General features: G+C 49.7%; 4 protein-coding genes across 4 annotated transcripts; 2 read left to right on the top strand and 2 right to left on the bottom strand.

Moving 5' to 3' along the window:
- Window positions 1–4316: 4316 nt before the first annotated feature.
- Window positions 4317–5031, bottom strand: EI90DRAFT_3063513 (uncharacterized protein). Its single transcript, XM_039060734.1, is given in 5 exon segments — window positions 4317–4559; window positions 4612–4662; window positions 4673–4825; window positions 4871–4889; window positions 4925–5031. The coding sequence occupies 2 exon segments, from the start codon at window positions 4648–4650 to the stop codon at window positions 4389–4391; spliced, it is 210 nt and encodes a 69-aa protein (XP_038914743.1). The 5' UTR covers window positions 4651–4662; window positions 4673–4825; window positions 4871–4889; window positions 4925–5031; the 3' UTR covers window positions 4317–4388.
- A 209-nt stretch (window positions 5032–5240) lies between these two features.
- On the top strand, window positions 5241–6650 carry EI90DRAFT_3125519 (uncharacterized protein; the record flags this gene model as incomplete). The annotated part of the gene is made up of 5 exons (XM_039063837.1): window positions 5241–5351; window positions 5411–5678; window positions 5736–5947; window positions 6010–6062; window positions 6122–6650. 5 exons carry the CDS (start codon window positions 5241–5243, stop codon window positions 6648–6650), a joined length of 1173 nt encoding a protein of 390 aa, XP_038914742.1.
- Window positions 6651–9194: 2544 nt separating this feature from the next.
- Window positions 9195–9516, bottom strand: EI90DRAFT_3063505 (uncharacterized protein). The gene has a single exon (XM_039060733.1). It carries the CDS (start codon window positions 9406–9408, stop codon window positions 9247–9249), a length of 162 nt encoding a protein of 53 aa, XP_038914741.1. The 5' UTR covers window positions 9409–9516; the 3' UTR covers window positions 9195–9246.
- Window positions 9517–10247: 731 nt separating this feature from the next.
- EI90DRAFT_3125518 (uncharacterized protein) lies at window positions 10248–20022 on the top strand (the record flags this gene model as incomplete). Its single annotated transcript, XM_039063836.1, has 8 exons — window positions 10248–10512; window positions 10571–12344; window positions 12429–13893; window positions 13950–14051; window positions 14106–16694; window positions 16750–18652; window positions 18707–19894; window positions 19952–20022. The coding sequence occupies 8 exons, from the start codon at window positions 10248–10250 to the stop codon at window positions 20020–20022; spliced, it is 9357 nt and encodes a 3118-aa protein (XP_038914740.1).
- Between the last annotated feature and the right edge of the window lie 2755 nt (window positions 20023–22777).

Here is a 22777-nt window from a genome sequence, read left to right as displayed (position 1 = left end):
TGATTCGTGTCAACGGTCCGACAGCGACGAAATATTTGGGTATTCCGGGCTTAGAAGAGATAACTCCGATTCCATGGTCCCTCATCCGGTCTGCCTCATCCTACTTTTGCCACCACAATGCCTTTGGCATCAAGGAGGGAAATATCGCCCTTCGCGTCTGTCGGCTTTATGCCCATTTCTCATATCGCACAACATGGGAATCGTTGAGCGAGAGGGGGCTGCGACTGCATTCATCAATTTGGACCGCATTACACTTCCCAATGTGAGGTATTTGCGCACACGCATGACATCATTATCACTGGATTTGCTATTGCATTGTCGAGATCTCACCCGCTAATGTTAGAATTGGACGCAAGTGTGCGAAAATATATCAAGTATGGGTGGGTGACCAGCGGTCTGGCGTCGCACTCAAGCCCCACCACCCGCCTATTGAGCACGAATGATGATGCGCGTTCCCTGACAGTGCAATGGTGTCCAAAGAAAGGCAGATTATAGGTGCAGATTTAATTTACAGCAGGAATCGGGGCCCAACCAATCAATAGCTGAGAGTGTGGAATAAAAGGTAAGAAGCAACGTTGACCCTCTCGATAAGACCCTCGGCGACAATTGGATCAATTTCCCTATTTAATCTCACCCTCTTATGAGTCGTAGAACCAACATGTCCAGCTAATACGAAGGGATGCCTTGGGTGCTAACTTGGAGAAACTTCCGGGGTGGCCACGGAGAAGGGAGAAGAGGTTTTTGCCCACCCATTTTTTTAGGTGATCGAGTTCGTTGATATTCTCGTTACTATGAGCCATTGTCAGATTGTTCCAGAAATCCCCCTCTCAAGCTCCCGAAGGCCGGAATTTTTTTGTTTTCCCTAGAATGATAGAAGTTTGTTGAGCAATGACGCGCAGAATGTGATGATCGAGCAGGTAGGCGAGATAACAATGCGACCGTCGACCCGTAAACTATTCCATCTGAATACGGAGGGCGGGAGTAATAGAACAACCTAGCGACGGACGATTCTGTGGAAATACAGTTAACCCTGTAGTCATTCCATCTACCTCCATATTACAATACCCCAGGGTGCGGTAAATTCGGCGAAGGCGCAGATTTGGTGACAGTCTAAAAATACTACTGCACACTGGGAGGCAAAAGTCCATCCAAATTGAGAAATGCAATCATCCCCTCCTTTCCGCCAATGCAAACATTATTCCCATGTGCTGCGATAGGGGTACTGGGTTCAAAGTAGTCGGGGAGCCAACAGACGTAAAGACTAGTGTCTCCTTGCTTGATACAAAGAGCATTGTGGTCAAGGCAGACAGGGGATGGATTAGATTGGAAGAATAGCGGTGAAGCTGGGGGGATATATTCTCTAAATCCGGGAAGCTCAGATCTTCCGTCTCCGTTGGACCTTGGACCCGGATCGTCAAGCCGTCGGCGGAGAATGAAATATGACGAGGGTCAAAGCCCCAACCTAGCTGTCTTTGTCCAATACAGCGCCCGTCCGCAGCATCCCAGATACACACGACATCATCCTGAGTGGCTGAAACTAGATGACGACCATCGGGCGAATATTCGGCGGACAATACTGAGCCGGTGTGCCCCTTCCGTTCTCGATCAGATACTCCTGTCACTTGCCACACACGCATGGTACCATCATCTGAGGATGACACCACAAGACTGCCATCTGGCGAGAACTCCGCCGACAAGGCCGAAGCAGTGTGGCCTCTCAGTTCACGCGTAGGCGCTCCAAACGCCGTGTCCCCGATACGTAGGGTACCGTCTAGGGAGGCTGAGACCAGATGACGGCCATCGGGTGAGAATTTAACGAATGAGACGGAATGAGCGTGTTCTTCCAGTTTTCGGACAAGGGCTCCGGTCTCCACGTCCCAGACACGCATATTCCGATCGTCCGACACCAGATGACGGCCATCTGGCGAAAATGAAACGGACCATACCTGAGCAGTATGGCCTTTGAGTTCTCGAAGAAGCACCCCATCTCCATCCCCCCCGTCCCAACCATGCGACGCCTCCCAACCATACAACGCCTCCCAACCAGACAGTCCCTCCCAACTATACAGTCCCTCCCAATCATTCTCGTTCCAAACACATACGGTGTGATCTTCCGAGGCGGAGGCTAGACGATCGCCATTCGGTGAAAAGGCGACGGACCTAACCCAACCAGAGTGTCCCTTCCGCTGTCGAAGGAGTGTTCCTGCGGCAACATCCCAGACACAGACTGTACGATCGTTCGAGGCTGAGGCCAGACGACAACCATCCTGTGAAAAGGCTACAGACCTAACCCAACTAGCATGCCCTTTCAATTCTCGAAGCAGTCCTCCCGTCACCGGATCCCAGATCCGCACGACGCAGTCATTCGAGGCCGAGGCAAGATGACCTTCTGGCGAAAATGCAACAGACCCTACCCAACCGGTGCCACGACCCTTCAGTTCGCGGAAAAGCGCCCCTGTCGTTGCATCCCAAACACACACGCTTCCATTCGATGAGCCGGAGGCTAGATAACGGCCGTCTGGTGAAAATGTCGCTGACAAGATTCCACTTATGGGAATCTTCATTACCTGCGATGGCCACGAATGACCGCTGTCCATGTCACGAGCAACAATCCGGCATTTAGCATTCCCTTTCGTCGGAAATGTAGCATTCAATGAGGAACCTAACGGAATAAACGGGTGGCTACTCCCGAGTATGGATAAGGATGAGAGCGCTAATGCACTCTTAGATTGCATGACCAGACGGCATAAGTCATAAACCACACGACATGTGTCGGTACTTTGCTCGTCGGATTCCTTGGAGACATGATGTGAGCGATAGGTTATCCATTTAAACTTTTAACATACCAGCCATTGCGCCAGTTCTTTCAGTCCTCGGCAAGCTTGATCTATTTCGCCCATGATCCCCATTGCTGCAATCCAGTGAAGAAATGATGGCACAGCGCGAGATAGTGCTATCATTATCTCATTGTCTCGATGATTCGACACGCAAAGGAGAGTGGTCCACTGGCGGCAGACCAACTTCAACTCCAACGTTATTAGCATGTCGAATTCACTCTGAAGATTAGGAATAGTGTCGTTCATTTGGAAGCGCCACGCTATTGGTAGACTATCCAACACCGTGCACAGACCCAGAAACTCCAGCGCAAACAGCACGACCTTGGGTCCTGGGAAGAGCTGGAAATGGCATGAGACAATGCTTATGGGGCCACGAGCGGCCAGGGAATTTCGACGTACCGTGATCTCAGCTACTTTCTGCTGGCGATAGATCAGGCGATCGGCAGTTGCAGCGGCGCGAGACAGCACGTACCGATGATCTTAAGAGGTCGGTGATGCGGGATATCAAAGTAATTATGTCATCCACGTTCCGTGAGGAACTCTGGAGACTCTGTTCCCATGATAAAACCGTCCGAATCAATTCACTGGCATAAGTGTGTCAGAGGGATGGCGCAAGACTGCTGTTTATCGAGAATTCACTGACTCGGGGAAACTCTTTGAGAATGTCCGTGCTTCCCGAGCCCCGTAGCATCTACGAAGATGCTCAAACAGGTCGTCATGGAGCATAATAAGAAGTCTCCGCGTAGATGAAGAGACTTGAAATGCATCGAGCGCAAGGAAACTGTGAAAAGCAAACTTCTAGCTCAAAAGTAGATCAATTGTTGTGGACAATACTTGGCGCGAACCGTTTTCCTTACATGATGTTTTTTGATAGTATTCAGAACTGACTTGACAGCCTTCGTCAGCGTTGAATCTGCAATTAACCCAGCGCTTCTCAAAATTTTGTCCGATGCAAGTTCGATCTCATTAGCAATGGAGGAATACATCAAAAGTCTGATACGGCCGCGCTGCTCGGCCCCAATTTTGGGATGATTGAGAGATGCACTCTCATACTTGGCTCCATACATCAATATTACCATTTCCTGGATGGTGGATGAAAAGAACCAACAATTATCCTACATGTTGCCCCGGATTAAGTGACCATAACGTAGGAAGGGCCAAACGTTGACACTTACTCTGGTCGACTTGTACCCAAGAGATTCTGCCACAACGGTATGCAATATCCGTGCGATCGTAACGAGAGGAGCCGGGGTCGGAAGGACCATGATGGCTTCAATTCCGGCCTCATTGTTCGTGGCATCCAGAAGGTGCTCGAGTCGACCAGAGATAGCAACCTACAAGTGCTGCGTCTTAGCTCTCGTGCAATGACCGTATATCCCACAACACACAGTATCTACCACATTCGACTTCCCTGGATCTCGATCCAAGCGAATGTAAAAGTCTTTTCCACAGGCCCGGGTAACGTGAAGGATAAGAAATCGATGTGACACGCCATGAAGGTCCCCATAACGTTCAATCGACATAATATTGGCATCGGCGGCGCGAGGGCTCTTAACCACGCTTTCGCAGAATGTTCGCACAGAGCAAGTCCTGTACGGCTGAGGGTTCAAGTCTTCGGAGTGGGCACCCGCTCCTGTGCCGCTTGCCACGTGTGTAGCCGATGACGCACGAAGGGTTGGGATAGCAGCGAACACAGCAAGAGATGAGGCCATGGAAAATCGGCTACTCAGTCGGTTGGGAAGGGACGGCACCTCTGCGGATGAAGGATCGACACCAGATGGGCCAGGCTGGATTGGAAACTCAATCTCCCCATCGAGCTATTAAGCCCAAGTGAGTAAAGCCCAGCTCGGTCAGGAAGTTCATTCTCACATAGACAAGGAAATCTTCGACCAGGGTCAGCTGTGGAAATCCTGGAGGCCTAATCAAGTTAATCGGGGTACACATGGATCCCAGGGAAGATCGAAGATGATGACGCCGGAGCTAGTAGCGGCGTCGTAACATGAAGAACCCCTTGCCTACCTGAACGCTGCGGTAGAGATAGAAGAAAAGGACCTCTATGATCGGGGATGCTCTTCGATTAAGGCTGCCGTTAGGTGGAATTTGATGGGCCGTTAAGAGGGTTGAGAGTCCAGAACCGACTTGGTATCCTAAGATGGGTGGGATTTGTGACTGGCTAGGGACGAAACGTGTGTGGTAGGCACAATCAGGTTCCGAAATGAAGGCTGTGCAGGTGAATCATACTGCGACCTACTGCGACACGCACTTCCAACATTCGTTCAAGTGTATATCTCACATAAACACATCATAAACTAGTCTCCAAAAATGGAATTCCCGCATTCCTGTCAACTAGCTGGTTCTGCTGCGCACGGGTTGTAACTCAGTCCTTACATAATCCCTCGTTATATGACGACATACGCCAAAGAGGCTAGGGATCTGTACGAAGGGGCGCCAGCGGAACAGCCCATTATGCTCCTCACGCTTTTTGAGTTGTGGATGGCACTCGACATTTTGGCCGTAGCTAGCTGTCCCCCCCGAAAGACCATCCGCCCGAAGCCCCACCGACCCCACACGAGGGCCCCCTGCTTTCGAAAGCTGAGCCGTTGGCACGCATTTCGAGGATCAAGGCGCACCTGCGCAAGCGCTATCATGAAGCTGGCAGTAACCCTCGGTCGGTCTTCTCAGAAGTTGTCGACGCGGAAACCTTCGCAGTCAGATTTTTCGATTCATCCCCGTCGCTCCAGGATCTTAAGCGCACCATAGAGCAACAAGCGATGACGAGTCAAAAACTTCGCGAGCTTCACTTGCTGAAACTTGAATATAAGGAAATAATGAAACGAGCAGGTACGACCTCGAAGAAGGCAAATTTTCTCATGATTAGACACTAAACTGGATCTTTAGGCTCTCACACTGTGGATCGCATGAGGTCTAGGCACAATCCGGAATCTTGCGAAGAATGCTGTTTCAAACGGCGGGCAAGAGCCCTGAGGACAGTTATTCGCGAATGGCCTCTTCCACAAGAACCAGTCCGAGCCAAATTCTTTGTGTTTGAACGAGCAGTCCCTAGCGTTTTCAAAACTTGGAGACGACTTATTGGCTTCTCCGTGACATTCGTATGTCGAAGGAAGGAAGGACACTTACGATGGGCGAATCGTATATCCGCTCAGACTCATAGAAGTCCCCCTCAGGTAAAGAATGTCGCGCCCCAAATTCTCAACAACGAATATCGTTAGCACCGGAGGTGGAAATCCCGGACAAGGAAGGTGGTGTCTCTCGCACGTATACAGCTTCCTGTCGGCTGTGGGACAACAGCCGTCGCAGATGGATATATCCTCCACTGGTTACTTCGATCTGAGTCACAGAACGTCCATGCGGATACCGGGGGAGTCTCCATATGCTTCCTTGGAACGCTCTGTGTTGGGAACATCCCACACTTCGAACGAAGTTCTTGCGAGCCAACATGAATGTCCCACTTCGCTCAGCCTACGCAGTTTTGTCGCCTTCGGTTCGTTACGCGCTGGGGTCCGGTTACAGTGGTACAATATTGCCCGAGAGATTCCCTCCGGAAATTTAAGTTTTCAGTGCGAGGTGTATGACCTCATCTCCCAGGCTGTGTGCCAAGTCGGATGCCTTTCGAGCGATGGTATTTGGGAATGTCACCAGGTTTTACCAGAGGTGCCATTCGGTAATGTGTTATTGGACGTCCTTGAACAGTTGGGGACGGATATGGAGGGTAACTGGTGCCAGGGTATCGCAGCACTGGCTATCACTACACTGGCTTCCCGTCTCGGCTATGGCACAGCCGATCATCAATAGAACGTGCAAACTACTTAGATCCGAGACACTACTTTGCGCTGGTTGCACGAACTTCTGGCACTTCAATCACACGCCGAAACCGAAACCGAATGAGACAGATATCATGAAGCAATATGTCAAGTAGCCGCAATTTGTAGGAGTTCATTCGACGTCGATGCGCACCATGCTAAATTGCTGCTTCAAACTCCGGAAGATGTCGCCATATTCATTGAATGTGCTATCATCCTTTGCAGCCAACCTCCCCCATTTGCTGATTTCATTGATATTTTCGTCACTAGATTCCCAGAGTGAATTATTTCAGAAATCCTGCTCTCAAACTCCCGAAGACCGGAATGTTTTTGTTTTCCCTAAGATGACGTAGTGGGGGTTTGGTGAGCAATGACGCGCAGAATGTGACCCGGAGTGATGATCGAGCATGCAGATAATAATGCGGCCGTCAGTCTCAATACGGAGGGTGGGAGCAATAGAACAACTAACGACGGACGATTCTGTGGAAGTAGGGTTAACCCCACATTCATTCCATCTATCCCATGTTACATTACCCTAGGGTGCAGATTTGCTGCCGTACCCAGAATACTACTGCACACTGGGAGGGAAAAGTCCATCCAAATTGAGAAATGCATGCCGCGATAGGGGTACTGGGTTCAAAGTAGTCGGGGAGCCAACAGACTAGTGTCTCCTTGCTTGATACAAAGAGCATTGTGGTCAAGGGAGACAGGGGATGGATTGGATTGGAAGAATGGCGATGAAGTTGAAGGGGATATCTCCAAATTCGGGAAGCTCAGAACTTCCGTCTCCGTTGGATCTTGGACACGGATCGTCAAGCTGTTGGCGGAGAATCGAGGGTCAGAGCCCCAGCCGAGCTGTCTCTGTTCAATACAACACCCATCGGCAGCATCCCAGATACATCCTGAATGGCCGAAACTAAATGACGACCATCGGGCGAATATTCGACGGACAATACTGAGCTGGTGTGCCCCTTCCGTTCCCGATCAGATACTCCGCGGACAAGGCCGAAGCAGTGTGGCCTCTGTTCACGCGTAGGCGCTCCAAACGCCGTGTCCCCGATACGTAGGGTACCGTCAAGGGAGGCTGAGACCAGATAACGACCATCGGGCGAGAATTTAACGAATGAGCGTGTTCTTTCAGTTCTTGGACAAGCCCTTCGGTTTCTACGTCCCAGACACGCATATTCCGATCTGGCGAAAATGGAACAGACCATACCTGAGCGGTATGACCTTTGAGTTCTCGAAGAAGCGCCCCTCTGTCCCAACCGTGCGACGCGTCCCAACCATTCAACCCCTCCCAACCAGCGGATTGGAAACTTAATCTCCCCATCGAGCTATTAAGCCCAAATGAATGGAATCAGCCCGATCACAAAGTTCATTCTCAAAAAAAAAGAAATCTTCGACCAGGGATGACTTGGGAAATCCTGGAGGCCTAATTAAGTTGATGGGGGTGCTCTGGTTCCAAGGGAAGATCGAAGATGCAACTGGACGTCGGAGCTGGTAGCGGTGTTGTGACATGAAGAACCCTTTCCCACCTGAACACTGCAGTAGAGATAGAAGAAAAGGACGGCAAGGGTTCCCTATGATCAGGGACGCTCTTTGATTACAGCGAAGTGCAAAAAAATCTGCCGGTTTCGATTCGAACGGGTAAGTGGGGCAGGTGAATCCTCTACCTAAAAAAGTTGGCAAGATCGTGGCTCACGACAGGGATTTCCTTATTTGGATCAACAGCTCAAGCGCCGGGGTCTTCACCCTCGGCAATTATGGCAAGGGCAGCAACCCTCAGATCAGTTTATGATAATGAAGTTCAATGGTGCCCATCACGGTATATAGGATGTGCGTAGGGCTAGAGGTTACCTCTTGCTGTCACTCAGCCACGATGTCCGACAGCAAACAACTTGATAGTGAATACTCCATAAAGAACAAAGAACAGTAACGCACGGCCTATCTTCTAGGTCTGACTGGGGAAAAGCCATTGCCAAAGAGCCGTCGTGAAGCGGTCTATCATTTTCTCGAAAATGGGCATCTCAACTACCTTCAGACATGTTCTCACAGATGGTGGCGACGATGCCAGCCAGAAGTCAGTGAAGATCCCTGAAAATTGTAGGTCTGATTTCTTGATCTGGTCTTTACCAATGACACTAGTTTTTGTCACAAGGGGAAGAGAAACCACTCAACGATCCTGTTCGCACCTGTGTGCAGACATATCTTACTGTGAGCCGCAATGGCCACTTCCCATATTCCTTGGAACCTCACCTGCCCACTACCAATCCACCTCCTGTGTCTGTACCCACTCCATCCGCCCGGGTCAAGTCAATGGGAACCCATTGCCGTGCCCAATCCCGCGCCTGTATACACTCTGCCTAGTACAGGTTGCCGCAGGAGGGCCAGCTCAGGCATCAGTCTTAGGGGCTAAGTCAGGGAACAGGCAGGTCATAGGAAAAGACGAAGAGAGATCGCTTCACCGAGATACTTTTGATTAGAATTCGAGTACTCATTTCTAAGCGCAGCCTGTAATTTGTCAAGATACAAATCAGGCTTTTGTTCGATGAGACTGTCAGGGAACTTAAGATCACACACCACAAGTTTTATTTAGACGTGATTTTTGTACTTACATTCACTGCATGGATACTAAGCGCTCGATGTCGCCCTCTCGATCTTGATGGTGTGCATGTGGAGCAGCAAGCAACTCCCGAACAGTACGTTCGGACAATCAATCCCAAGCCCTCAGCAATCTCTTGTTGGGTCATCCTCGAAGATAGTGACACTAAGATGTCTTTTGCGCTGCGCTCAAGATGTATTCCTGTGTTAGCTAGACAGAGTTAACGGTTTGTTGATGCAAGGGCAATGAGTTTTGGCGCTTATGCACCACATGTAGGGGGAGTTCTACGGTGCCATTGGGGTTTCCATTCAAATCCTGATTCTGGTAGTGGGTGACTCCACCCCAGATCGCTTCCGTCAAAATCGAAACCGGCAGATTTTTTTGCACTTCGCTGTAAGGCTGCCGTTGAGTAGAGTCTGATGGATTGTTGAGAGGGTTAGGAGTCCAGAACTAACTTGGTATCGTCCACTGAGATAAGGGAGATAGGTTGGAATTGTGACTAGCCAGGGAGGAAACGTGGGTGCTGCTTTAATTTGTTACATCATAATTACGAGATGAAAGCTGTATGTACAGGCGAATCGCGTTATGTAATGTATAAGCTAATCTAAAAAAGAACATGATATGCAATTCCCGCATTCAATTATCCAGTCCTTCAGTCTCATTGCATTTGATCGCGGTTGTAATGCTCGTCCTCAAGGCCAAATGAATGCTATGGAATCCCACAGAATCATCAGGCGCCCCACTCGTGGTTTCTGATCTACACCTCAGGCCTACTAGGCTGACATTGGCGCAGTCAGCAGGAAACTGTGATTCAAAGTTTTCACCGGTATGTCAAAGGGCATTCTCCATGGCACGGGACAATGATGAAAACTAGAGGGCATTAATCCGATCGACTGATTTCCGACTCACGATATTCGATATCCCTTCACTGTCTCTTCTTCACGACGTCCGAAAACAAAGGCTTCGGCTTCTCAATTATATCCCGCAATGGGGGATGGCCTTCTAGACTTCGTCATCAACCATGTGTTCATGCCGCCCAAGTTGCCCCAAGAGGCGGATGAGAGTCCGGAGCGCATAGATTTTCTTTTGTCGACCATCCGCAAGAGCATGAAGCTTTACAGACAGCAGTATGCTGCGCCTGAGCACCGAGCGTTGTGGGATTCATTGTTGAAAATGGTGGGTACATTGCGCCGAATCAACATAGACCCGGAGGTTGGAATCAGCGAATGCATCAAAAGAAGGAGTTCTGGAGGTAATGTCACTAGATACAGGCTAGAGCTGAATAGTAGTAGTAATATCTCTGGATGCAGACACCATCGCCATTTTCATTCGTGCTCAAAACGCCGGTGTGATCATCCGTTGTGGCGAGGAGGAAACAATATTCGAGAATTTTGAAGCTTCGCCAACGAATAGAGCCGTGATGGGTTGCACAGGGAAGCTTGTCCGCTCCTTTCCCGGGCCCGCAATTGCCATCCGAAACAACGTTATGCAGGATCCGGATTTTCTAGAAGAATTGGCTGCATTCCTTACTGAGATGAATGGTGATCAACGGGAGGATGAGGACCTGATGGACGACGATCAATCGCTAGGTGAGGACACAGTGGACGGCGATCAACGGCATGAGGACACAATGGACGGCGATCAACGGGAGGACGAGGACGAAATGGGCAGTGATCAAACACAGGATGAGGACACAATGGGCGGTGATCGATCGCAGGATGAGGACGCAATAGATGGCGATCCACTGCAGGATAAGGACACAGTGGACAGTGATCAACCGCAGAATAAGGGAGAACACGGGAACCGCTCGTTCTCGTTCGCGCCCCGACGGCGATGGGATTCCAAGAATAATGACACACCTCATCCCAAGCACGTCACCGAATTGCTGACCGGGATACTCCGTGGACTAGGAGAGCCTTCCGACATTCCTCGCATCCAGAAGAGGACATCGGACGATGTTTTGCGGGGAGAAACCGCTTCTGTCCCATGGCGGCGCAGCTCCCTCTGGCTCGTTGTTCGCGTCGCGTTGCAAACTACGATTCATCGAGGCACTTCGAACATGAAGGAATACAAGTCTTTTATGATACTTCTTCTGGTCGAGATTCTGCGCAGCGGTGTTGAGAACCGTTTACCGGGACATATCCTTTATTGCATGCGTGCCAAACTTAGCCGCCGACTCTTTAAAATCCGACCATGGGCAGCTCCGTCTCTGGTCACACTTGTGCACGAGGTTGCGCTTGATACTGAAGGACTGCTCCAAGATCGATGGAGGAGCATCCAAGACGCGCAGATGCGAGCACCTAAGTGGGCACCAGACGAGCTAGATATTATTGGGGACACTAGCCTCAACTTGAAAAATTGCAGATCTCACATCAGCGCCGCTTTTATCTCAGGGATTTCCGCCAATCGCAATGCTACGTTCCAACCACATCATCATCCACGTTCATCCAATGATCTCTTTGACGACGAACCTGGGAGTTTTTCAGCAGCAGTAGAAGCCAATGGGTTTGTTGCGCTTTGGGATTTTGAGCGTTGCGTAAAAGATCGCATTGACGAATGGGTATCTCGGCAAATCTCTGACCAGAATTGTGAAAGTGCTTGCGACTTAATCTCTCGTTATATGACGACATACGCCGAAGAGGCCGGGAAACTGTATGAAGAGGCTCCAGCGGAACAGTCCATCATGCTCCTCACACTTTTTGAGTTGTGGATGGCACTCGACATTCTGGCAATAACTGGTTGTCCCCTCTTGAAGGATTATTCGCCTGAGGTTCCACTGACTCTATATGAGGGCCTCCTGCTTTCGAAATCCGAGTCGTTGGCACGCATCTCGAAGATCCAGACGTACCTGCGCAAGCGCTATCACGAAGCTGGTAGTACCCCTCGATCAGCTTTCTCGGAAATTGTCGATGAGGAGACTTTCGCAGTCAGATTTTTCGAGTCGTCTCCATCACTCCAGAATCTTAAACGCACCATAGAGGAACAAGCGTGGACGAGCGAAAAACTTCGCGAGCTTCACTTGCTAAATCTAGAATATAGAGGAATGATGAAACGAGCAGATACGACTTTGAAGGAGGCAAACATGTTCGTAATCAGGGATTAAATTTGATTTTTAGGCTTTCACGCTGTAGATCGCATTGGGTTGTGGCACGACCCGGAGCCTTGCAGAAAATGCTATTACAAATGGCGGGCAAGAGCCCTGAAGACGGTTATTCGTGAATGGCCTCTACCAAAAGAACCGGTGCGAGCCAAAGTCTTTGTGTTTGAACGAGCAGTTCCTGTGGTTTTCAGGGCTTGGAGGGAGACAACTTATTGGCTTCTCCGTGACATCTGTACGCCGGAAAAAGGAAGATGGCTCACGAGGTGGGAAGGGTATGCCCGTCGCGACCTTCCTTCCAAGCGTCCCGTTCCGAATCCCCAACACCGAATATCGCTGGTACCGGAGTTGAGAATCCTAGACAACGAACTTGGTAATGTCTGCGGCACGTATACTTCTTCATGTCGGCTGTGGGACAATAACTATCTTGGATGGGTATATCCTCCATCTAGCGACTGCGGTCTGAGTCATAGAACATCCGTGTGGATATCGAGAAAGTCGCCATATGCTTCCTTGGACCGCTTTGCACAGGGGACGTCCCACACTTCAAACGAAGTTCTTGCAAGCCAGCATCAATGTCCTTCTTCGCTTCGCTTACGTAGTTTCATCGCCTTCGGTTCGTTGCGCGCTGGGGCCGGGTTGCAGTGGTACAATATTGCCCGAGAGATTCCCTCCGAAAATCTGAGTTTTCAGAGCGAGGAGGTTTGCGACCTCATCTCTCGGGCCGTGTGGCAAATCGGATGTCTTTCTGATGATGGTGTTTGGGAGCACCACCAAGTTCTACGAGAGGTGCCATTCGGTAATGCGCTATTGGATGTCCTTGAACAATTGGGGACAGATATAGAGGGGGACTGGCGCCAGGGTATCACAGCACTGACCATCACTACGCTAGCTTCTCGACTGCTGGCCTCGGCTGTGGCACCATCGATCATCAACAAAACGTATAAGCTGCTTAGAAAGATACGAGATACCACTCAGCGCTGGTTGCATGAACTTATGGCACTTGAATCCCACGCCGAAACCGAAGCTGAACGGGAAAAATATCAAGGAGCAATATGTCCTTTGGCCGCGATTTGTAGGAGCTCATTTGATGTCGATGCCCACCATGCTGGGTCACTCCTTCGAACTCCAGGAGATGTCGCCATATTCATCGAATGTGCTATCATTCTTTATAGCCACTCTCCCCAAGAAACCCTTACTGACGCCGAACCTCATTTACGTCGGTTACTCCTCCGAGACAAGCGCCTGTCCTGCAGCATGGAAGAACTTCTTATTACTCTCATCCAAGAAAAAGGAATCATGCTAGGTGTCAACAAAGGAATATCAAGTGTTTGGAATGCCATCGATCCGACATGTTTCTGGACAAGGTTACCAAAACCTAACGATCGTTGGTTGACCACCACCGTAAATGGTCAAAGGACCCAAAATGTTCATTTCAACGTATTAAGTGGCGCTTTGCTCATTGATGGAAAACCACCTGGTCGATTGCCATCTGACATCCGTGGGCATTCGATATATAAGGAACTCTTTGGTGCAGTGCGGGACTATTCTTCATCTACAATAGGGCCCGCCGATTCACGGTCCATTTTCAGAGAAACCCAGATGCTGTTCCATCGGATATTGAAGACATGGACTATGTTACCAAAGCCCATATATCCTACAACTCTCAACTCAAGACCAAAGATGTGGATGAGGTCGGTTGAAGGAGACGAAGGAAACGGGCTTCACTGATGCTCAACATTAAACAGCCAATTCACTTTGGGTGGCGAGATGGAAGACTCATTCTACGAAGCAGAAGCCCTACGCTCGACGGGAATAGCTATCGGATCCTGGAATTGTTACCACGTGAAATATTTCAAGGTGATCTCCCGTCTACTTTAGTCGACGATTATTTTCATTGGATGGAGCTATCGACTTGTCAAATTGAGCTGCGGCCTAAGAAGACACCCTGGACAACCTCCCGATCGAACTGGCACCTCCGTCGTACTGCATGCTCCACGTGGGTCATGGACCAAGGGTCCTCTGTCAGACTAGTTGACTGTCAAAGCCACACAGGGGAGATGATTTGTGCCATGCTTCGTCCACTTGAACCTGAAAATAACATTCTTATCACAACGGCAAGGTCGTCGATTCAAGAACTGCGCGTCGATCTTCCCCGGTTCCAGCTCTCCTTCACCCTGAAAGGTGGAAAGCTCCATTCATTAAACTTTCCGGGTTTCGAAGTAGACAGTAACCAATCAACAGGCACAATGCTGGGCCTCCGCAGTCAGCTGGTTTTGCGTTGCAGCGGAGATCTCGCTCCTGGTCTGGAGCTTAACTATTCGAGGCGCGTAATAATCCCGGCTGGGGAAGTATCCATTGCAAATGACGGTGAGCACGTCACTGTTACGATTGATAACCCGAGATCATCACGCGTCAAATATTGCGATTATGACGTTGATGTCTTACTGGGTCGTCTGGTTGGAGATGGGAGCTTGTTCAGCACATTATTCCAGGCAATTCTTCATGCCGTTACTAGTTACTGCTTGCCCGATCCTCTCACGTCATTGTCAGGAGTTGAGGAAGCAATCCAAATCCTTCGATCAGCACGTTGCAAATCGTTCCAAAGCCTTGGTGACCAGGAGCGGCAGCTTCTGCGCCAGTTATCGGCATTAACGCCCTCAAGCGACCGGACGTGGGAAGGAGCGCATCGAATTGCCTGGAATAAAGCACTTAGTCCGCTTATCCAACACGATGCTTTCCGGGTTGAAACTCGATCTATTTTGGCATGGAATGACCAAATGCGGGTCTTTGATCCTTCCATACCAATCAGAAACTTGACAAGGAATGGTGGGGAAGACCCTTATCTTTCCCGTGCCGGATGTCGCAATGCAATCTGGTACGGCTCTGATCTTCCATGGGGCATGCGGGGTGTAGACGAGACATATGAATCTAGGGATGCTGGCAAAGGGCTCGATACTGCCCGTATTCGTGCTGCATCGAATGTCACTAGTTTGGTATACCATTGTCCTCGTCGGCTAAAAACCCCCAAAGATCTTTTGTCTCGCGTTGAATCGTGGACGAGGGAGATCAGAGGTTCATCCCCCAATGACTTGTCGGATATGCGTTTGGGATTCAGCAAGGAATGGCTGTCGCTGAACATGCCAGACAAATGGATATCTTTGTACAATGCGTGTCGAACAGAGGGATGGGGAAACCGTACTCGTTTCAAAATGTTGTTTAGTCTTCCAGCACTGGGCTACTCTAATCCTTCATGCGGGGATTTGGTCCCTGCCTTACTTGCATTCACACGCTACCCCGAGTTCCGTTCCATTGATCCGCCACCGTGGCCTCGATACAATTTCACCATGGGTTATAAACCTGATGCGTCCGAACTCGATAATGCCATCACGGCATTGATTGAAGACGCCCCACGAGATTCCCGACCATATTCTCAAGTTCCTTTTCTTGTCAAAAATTTTATCGCTCAATGGGATCATAAACCTACAAGAGTGCCAACATTACCAAGTCCGCCAGATGGCGATGTGTGGCTGATCAACACTTCTCAGACGATGACCGAGGTGACTAGCTTGTTTGAATCGTGGTTCAGAAACCGGGAATTACGCCAGCACATTCGGGCAGTCCAAACGGTATTGGACAAACACCGGACTTGGACTTCAGATGCTCCGGTTCTACCGATATATTCGTTCAAGACCTCCTTGCAACTTTCAGAAGTGAAACCGTCCATTGTATCGTACAGTGACGTCTTTCTCCGACAACCTCCGATTCTTGCGCGTACACCTTCCCCTCTGAAAACGAAAAGATGGTTGACGATCAAATCGTCTTCGGAACGCAATAATATCAAAGCTCTCGTTTCAACTCTTCGTTCATCCCACGATCCGATATCCCAGAAATATGGGGCTGATCTCGAGGCTAGTCGCAATGCATTGCATCATGACATACAAACCAGCGTGGAGCAGGTGGAATCCCTCCAAGAAGAGCTTCATGGCGATCACCAGATGTACCGATCTCATCTCTCTCATGTGTTGGGGCAAATCGGACGGGCACTCAATCCAGATCCTCAGTCAGAGCGAATACAGGAGGTTATGCGAGTTGCAGGACTATGGCCGAAGAGCACCACTCGTTCTTTGCTGCACCACCTATCATTCTCATCCCGTTCAAAAGTTAAATTATCCCCCGAATGGAAGAATGTCCTCATTTGCCTTGCCCAGTCCATACTGCTTTGGCAGCGGTCGGAGAGATTGGTGAGATTAGGACCCAAAACCGATGAATTTCTGAAGGAATGTTCAAGTCATCCTGATTTGAATGACATTTCTGACGACTGGCTACTCGTCCAGGTGAGCGTGTCGTTTGTCAGAACGGACGACGGAATTGACTCTCCGAGATTCTCAGATTGACTCCAATTTTCTTGCACGCTCTCTCCAGGTTGATGTTGCGCGTAACATGATGTTTCCTCGATCACAGGATAACACCATCCTTCAACTCAATATGGGGGAGGGAAAATCGTCCGTTATTGTTCCGCTTATTGCCATATCTCTAGCAGATGGACAAAAACTAGTCAGAGTCATCGTGCCAAAGCCCTTAGCAAATCAAACGTTCCAGTCACTGGTCCGACGCTTGAGTGGTTTGGCGAACCGGCAGATATATTGCATGCCGTTCTTCCGTGCAATCGCCACGGAGCCGCATCATCTTCACCTATTTCAAAGGATTTATCATGAGTGTATGGATGCCGGTGGCATACTGGTTATGCAACCTGAACATGTCCTGTCGTTCAAACTCACGGGCATTGAACGACGGCTTTCAACGTCCAGGACTTCAAGTGCACTGCTAGGGTTACAGCGATGGCTGGACGCAAACGTTAGGGACATTTTGGATGAGAGTGACGAGATTCTGGCGGTCAAGTGTCAACTTGTGTACACAGTTGGCACTCAGCAGCCCCTAGGTCCTCAGCCTGTCAGATGGACTACGGTGCAGCATGTATTTTCCATCCTGCGTAGTAGCGGCCGGCTTCTTCATCAACTGGCTTCTGAAGGGGGTCTCGAGCTCGAGCAACGAGACGGGTGCTTCCCTCGTCTTCGCATTCTCAGACATGAAGCTGGCGTTCAAATTTTGAAATCTCTTTTACGTGGAATAACGCAAGGAGAGTCTCCTGATCTACCTCCGTTCAGGCTATTTCATGGAGGAGTGCGACGAGAAGCAGAGGCTTTCATTGCCCAGAGGAATCCCGGAAAACTTGATGAATTGCGAAATCACTGCCGCAGTGACAACGATCTGTGGAGCGTTTTGCTCCTGCTGAGAGGCCTTTTTGCACATGGGATACTTATGTACATTCTGAGTGGACGTAGGTGGCGAGTAGACTATGGACTTGACCTAACACGGTCACTTCTCGCAGTGCCCTATCGTGCAAAAGATGTGCCTGCACTGAGAGCAGAGTTCAGTCACCCGGACGTCTGCATATCGCTGACATACCTCAGCTACTACTATGGCGGATTGTCTTACGATCAGCTTGATATGTGCTTCGAGCATATCAACGAACTAGAAGATCCTGTAGCGGAATACCGCAAGTGGATTAAGGATAATTGCTTAGTGCCAGACTTTCTCCGCAATTACAATAGTTTCAACCCAGATGACCGCGAACAAAAGATCCGGCATCTCTATCCAGCTTTCGAAAGGAACCCATCGACGATCAACTTCTTCCTCTGTCAGGTGGTTTTTCCGAAAGAAGCCAAGACATTTCCTCAAAAACTCTCCACATCGGGTTGGGACATCGCCGAACGAAGGCAACACGTAACGACGGGGTTTAGTGGCACTAATGACAACCGCTATCTTCTCCCTACTTCTATTCAACAGGATGACATCCCTGCGCAATTGGGTACAAATGCTAAGGTGTTGGATTTGATGCTGCAGCCTGAGAATGATCACTACCAAAGTGTGGCCAGCAGCAAGTTTCTGGACGTCGTCGTCAGGGAAACTCCTCAAATCCGAGTTTTGTTGGATGTGGGTGCTCAGATGTTGGAGTACTCCAATAAGGAATTGGCATCGATATGGCTTTCGCGAGTCTCGGCAGTAGATATAGATGCTACAATCTTCTTCTCCGAAGACGACGAAATCCTCGTTATCAGACGTGATGGGGCAACGGAACCGTTCATCTCATCGTCGTGCAGACACCAGCTTGATCGTTGTCTCGTGTACCTGGACGATTCCCACACAAGAGGCACCGACTTGAAGTTGCCCACCGAATATCGTGCCGCAGTTACTTTGGGTCCGAAAGTGACAAAGGATAGACTAGTCCAAGGTGAGCCTTCCTATTCCTATTAGGATATGGTCGAATCAGCAGGTATGTCTTCAGGATGTATGCGAATGCGCAGGCTGGGTGAGGGACAATCTGTCTTATTTCTCGCTCCTCCCGATGTGGATCGCAAAATCCGTAAGTTCTCGAAAAAGATTCATGGAGAACGAATCGGTGTATACGACGTTCTTTCCTGGTCCATCAGGGAGACATGTGCCAGCCTACGGCGTTATAGTTGTGATTGGAGAGTGCAAGGCATTCATTACATCGACAGGCAATGCGCATGGAAAGCGTTTTGGACATCCTACATCCGCCGCTCCTCAGTGTTAGCAAAATATTGGTTGAGACCTGAGTTGAAGCCTCTCGAGGAAATGTATGGGGTAACATCGTCTTCCGTGTCATTGGAACAGGAATCATTTCATCCGGCAGCTGATTGTCGTGAGATCAAGCAGAGGAGTGAGGTTTTCTCATCCTCCACAGAGAGTTGGCTGGTGAGAATGGCAGAAGAGCAGGAGCGCGAAGTAACCCACGAGCCTGAGCGCACGCTGGAGGACGAAGAGTCGCCACCACCTTTACGGCCTGCCCGCCATCACCTCCATCCTGATGTCGTATCATTCGTGCGCGATGGTCAAATCCCACTGTCTTCCCGTGCTTTTATCTCGCTCTTTTCTTCAGTCACAATCCTCCCTCGGTCTCAGCAAGACACCAAGTGGTCACGCAACCTTCTTGCAACCAGCGACTTCGTCACCACGATCAAGGGTTCGAATGCACGGAAAGGCAACGAGTTTCTTCGGCCTGTGAACTGGATCCTGTCTAGTATTCACGGATCAACGCTCGTGGTGTGCAGTCCTTTTGAGGTGAATGAGTTGCTCCCGCAAATTCGCCGCAGCTGTAACATCACGTTGCACGTGTACTCTCCAAGAACAAGTCAGCCGATGAGGTCCTTCGATGATCTCAAATTCCACACAATTCCGTCTTTACCGACGACGTGGGCTTACCCAGAGAGGCTCACAGTCTCGCAGCTCAATATATTCTCAGGCCAGTTATACATCAACGACTTCGAAACGTATCTTGAACTTTGCAATTTTTTGGGAATCAACACCAGTCATGATGGGAGGAACGAAGTAGAAACACAAAGTGATGGTTTTGTCCTACCCAAGAGGCGTACTGTGGAAATGAGTTTGGTCTGCCCTTTTGATATTAGTCCTCTGCCTTTCATCCACAGGCTAACGAGTCTCCGGAGGAAGGGTGAGTTCCATCTGATTCTGACAGCCCGAAGTACCCATGCTAACATGCCACGCTAAGGAATGTCCTATGCCTCTACTCATCTTGGGCGAATTGTTAATGGAGCATTCATACAGCCAGAGGAGTTTTGACGGAATATGCACCATTGCTGATCATGTATATAATTGTCCAACTTGCAAATTCGCAGCTAGGCGTAAGTATATCAGGCCGGAGGTACTCACTTCAACACTGTAATGCTCATTCTCCCGCAGTAGTGAGAAGCGGGTAAGTACCATTAAATGAGCTTGCGTCATGAGACCATGTTGGAGCATCCCAGCCAGCTGAGTTGCTCATCTGATCGGTCCAGTCTCACTGTCACACGCAGACTGTATATGATATCCTTCATGGTCGTGGCTGACATCATAGCGATGACTATCTCAGCGTGTCTGCCTCCATAACACACATACCGATTGGGGAAGTGTGAAACTGTGAGACAGTACAGCACCGGATCTTTCACCGCTCGAGCATTGGCTACGTGTTCATCGAAGCGCTTGCATCTGCCTCGGAGGCATCACCTCACCTAGTTTACTTCATCGATGTTTCGAAGTGGGAAATTCCTAGCTCTGGTTCCCAAGTTATTTCTGCTGCCTCGGGATGGTCAACGCTCGCCACTCTTATGAGTGGCGCCTGGAGATAGAAGGCATTCGTTGGTCCGAGGATGGCTAGAAGAGCGATGTGGCATCTTGAGAGTGATGTGTCACAGGAAATGAATCGGCAAGGTTAGGCGCACTTGTAGCTTACTGGTGAGTCGTAATTGGGAGCAAGCTTACAACCCAAGATTTTGCCAAAATATGAAAGATTGGGTACAATTATTGGTGAGTTGACGTTCGCAATCCTAAAATGCTTCGCTGAATGAGAAGGTAGTTGCGGAAAGTGTGTGGCTTGACATGGGTAGGAGAGTGGGTTTAGCCATCAATCATGGTAGACATCATTGGTCTCGAATTCTTCATCCTCGGTTGATCGGAGAAAAAAGATTAGATAATCGATTGCAGTGATCATGTAAGGAACCTCAAGATCGGCTGTCGCCAATGGCTAAGTCCTTAAGGATTAACGAACTCACTAGGTCACTGAGAGAGTCGAGTAAATACAAGAGGTTCTGTCGAACTTTAGACGGGTATATATATATCCATCAGACCGCTTATGTAAGCACGCCGCTTACAGATCACGAGCGTTTTTGTAGACTTGACTTGGACTTGACAAGACCCTGGGCTTCGAGGAATATAATTCGATCTATATGGGCCCCTTGACCAAGCGAAAGGTATCCTCAGGCTGACAGAGGGCACCAAGAAATCACGCACCATCGACAAAGGGACCGGCGACACGCCGCACCACTGAGAGCGCAACCGAACTGGAGCGCACGAAGGAGATCGATGGAGGTTTATAAACACTGCAGACCCATATATTCGCCGAGCACAACCCCGATGCCACAAACCAGAGGATTCCGTCACCCCGGCCACACCAACCGGTCACCCTTATCATGTACGTACACATATTAATTTGTCGATCTCCTCAGGCCCATGTACATTCAGTTGTACTGGTATTCCGAGATAACCGCATTGCCACGCATCAACAAAATTTAAATAGAGTTCAACAACAACCCATTGCCAAGTTTGCAACAAACATGTTGCAGGCGCAATTCATTACGCACACGCGGCTCTTCTTCTCTACCAACCAGCCTCAACGCCTGCCCTCGTACATCTCCATCACTTCCTAGCGCCCCATCAGTCCCGTCGCGTTTCACCGAGATAACAGTTCAATTGAAGAGAATTCCAGATCTTTAGAACGATTACTGCTGTGCGTTAGTGCTTTAGTCACCTTCGACTCACGATCCGGACATGGACACTCCCGGGCACCATAGTGGGGATCTCATTGGTGGCGTTGACCGTGAGTGATGTTCATGGCACTTCCAATCCTCATGTTCAGGCGTTCTTACTGAAATTGATATCCACGTTACCAGCGTCTGATCAGCGCGCACCGGATGAAGAGTACATCAGTGACACGGATAGCGATGCTACCATCAGACCTCTGTCGCTTGGACAGGACTCGGTAGACGACTTCCTTTACGACGTAAGGTCAATGTGCAGTGTTCGGTCTTTAATTGACTTAGCTTTAATAGCTTGATGAAGGCACCGAGCCTTCACTCGGGCCCGTTGCGTCTGAGGACACATCTTCTGTGATGGCGCCATCATTCAACGGCCGACTGAGCAGGTGGCTTTCCCGGACAACCGCCACTTTTTCTGATGCCTCATCCATCATTACATCGGCCATTCATTCCCATTCGAGTCACATCACTAACACAACAGCTTTTGCGTCGGCAGGTTCATTTTACTCTAAACATTTGGACTGTCCTCGGCCGTATAGGACGTATTCCGTCCAAGAACTCTGCGCAAGCTTGCTCAAGAGTAATCATGTGGATGATGCTAAGATTGTGTCGGTTGAGCGTTATGGTGATCTGGAGGGAGTACCGCATCGATTTCTTATCCTTCACATTGTTCGGAGGGCGGACGAGAGGGACTTTTACCTCCGCCTGGACCGTCGACGAGACCATACCGTCCCATTACTGACATTCGCAACGCGGGACCGGGGTAGGTCAGCTGCGGTCGACACCGTAAGTGGTGAGGTCTGCACTGCCTGTACTGCAACTGAAGCACGGTATCGAACAGGCTGCCCTCTCTGGGCAACGTGAACACCTTTTAGATTACACAAACACGGAATCTGGTGAGGAGGCCATCATGGATTTCCTGATCCCAGCCCCCTTAACCGCAGTTGTGCGGATTCTGGACGCTATTGCGAAAGAGTCTCCCGCATACAATCTAAGGAATGTGAGCCCCAGAGTCTGACCTTGTT

Source organism: Cantharellus anzutake, assembly GCF_015039405.1.
Source record: "Cantharellus anzutake strain C23 chromosome Unknown EI90scaffold_32, whole genome shotgun sequence".
In the NCBI taxonomy this organism is placed as follows: domain Eukaryota; kingdom Fungi; phylum Basidiomycota; class Agaricomycetes; order Cantharellales; family Hydnaceae; genus Cantharellus; species Cantharellus anzutake.
This window is presented reverse-complemented; position numbering and strand designations above follow the sequence as displayed.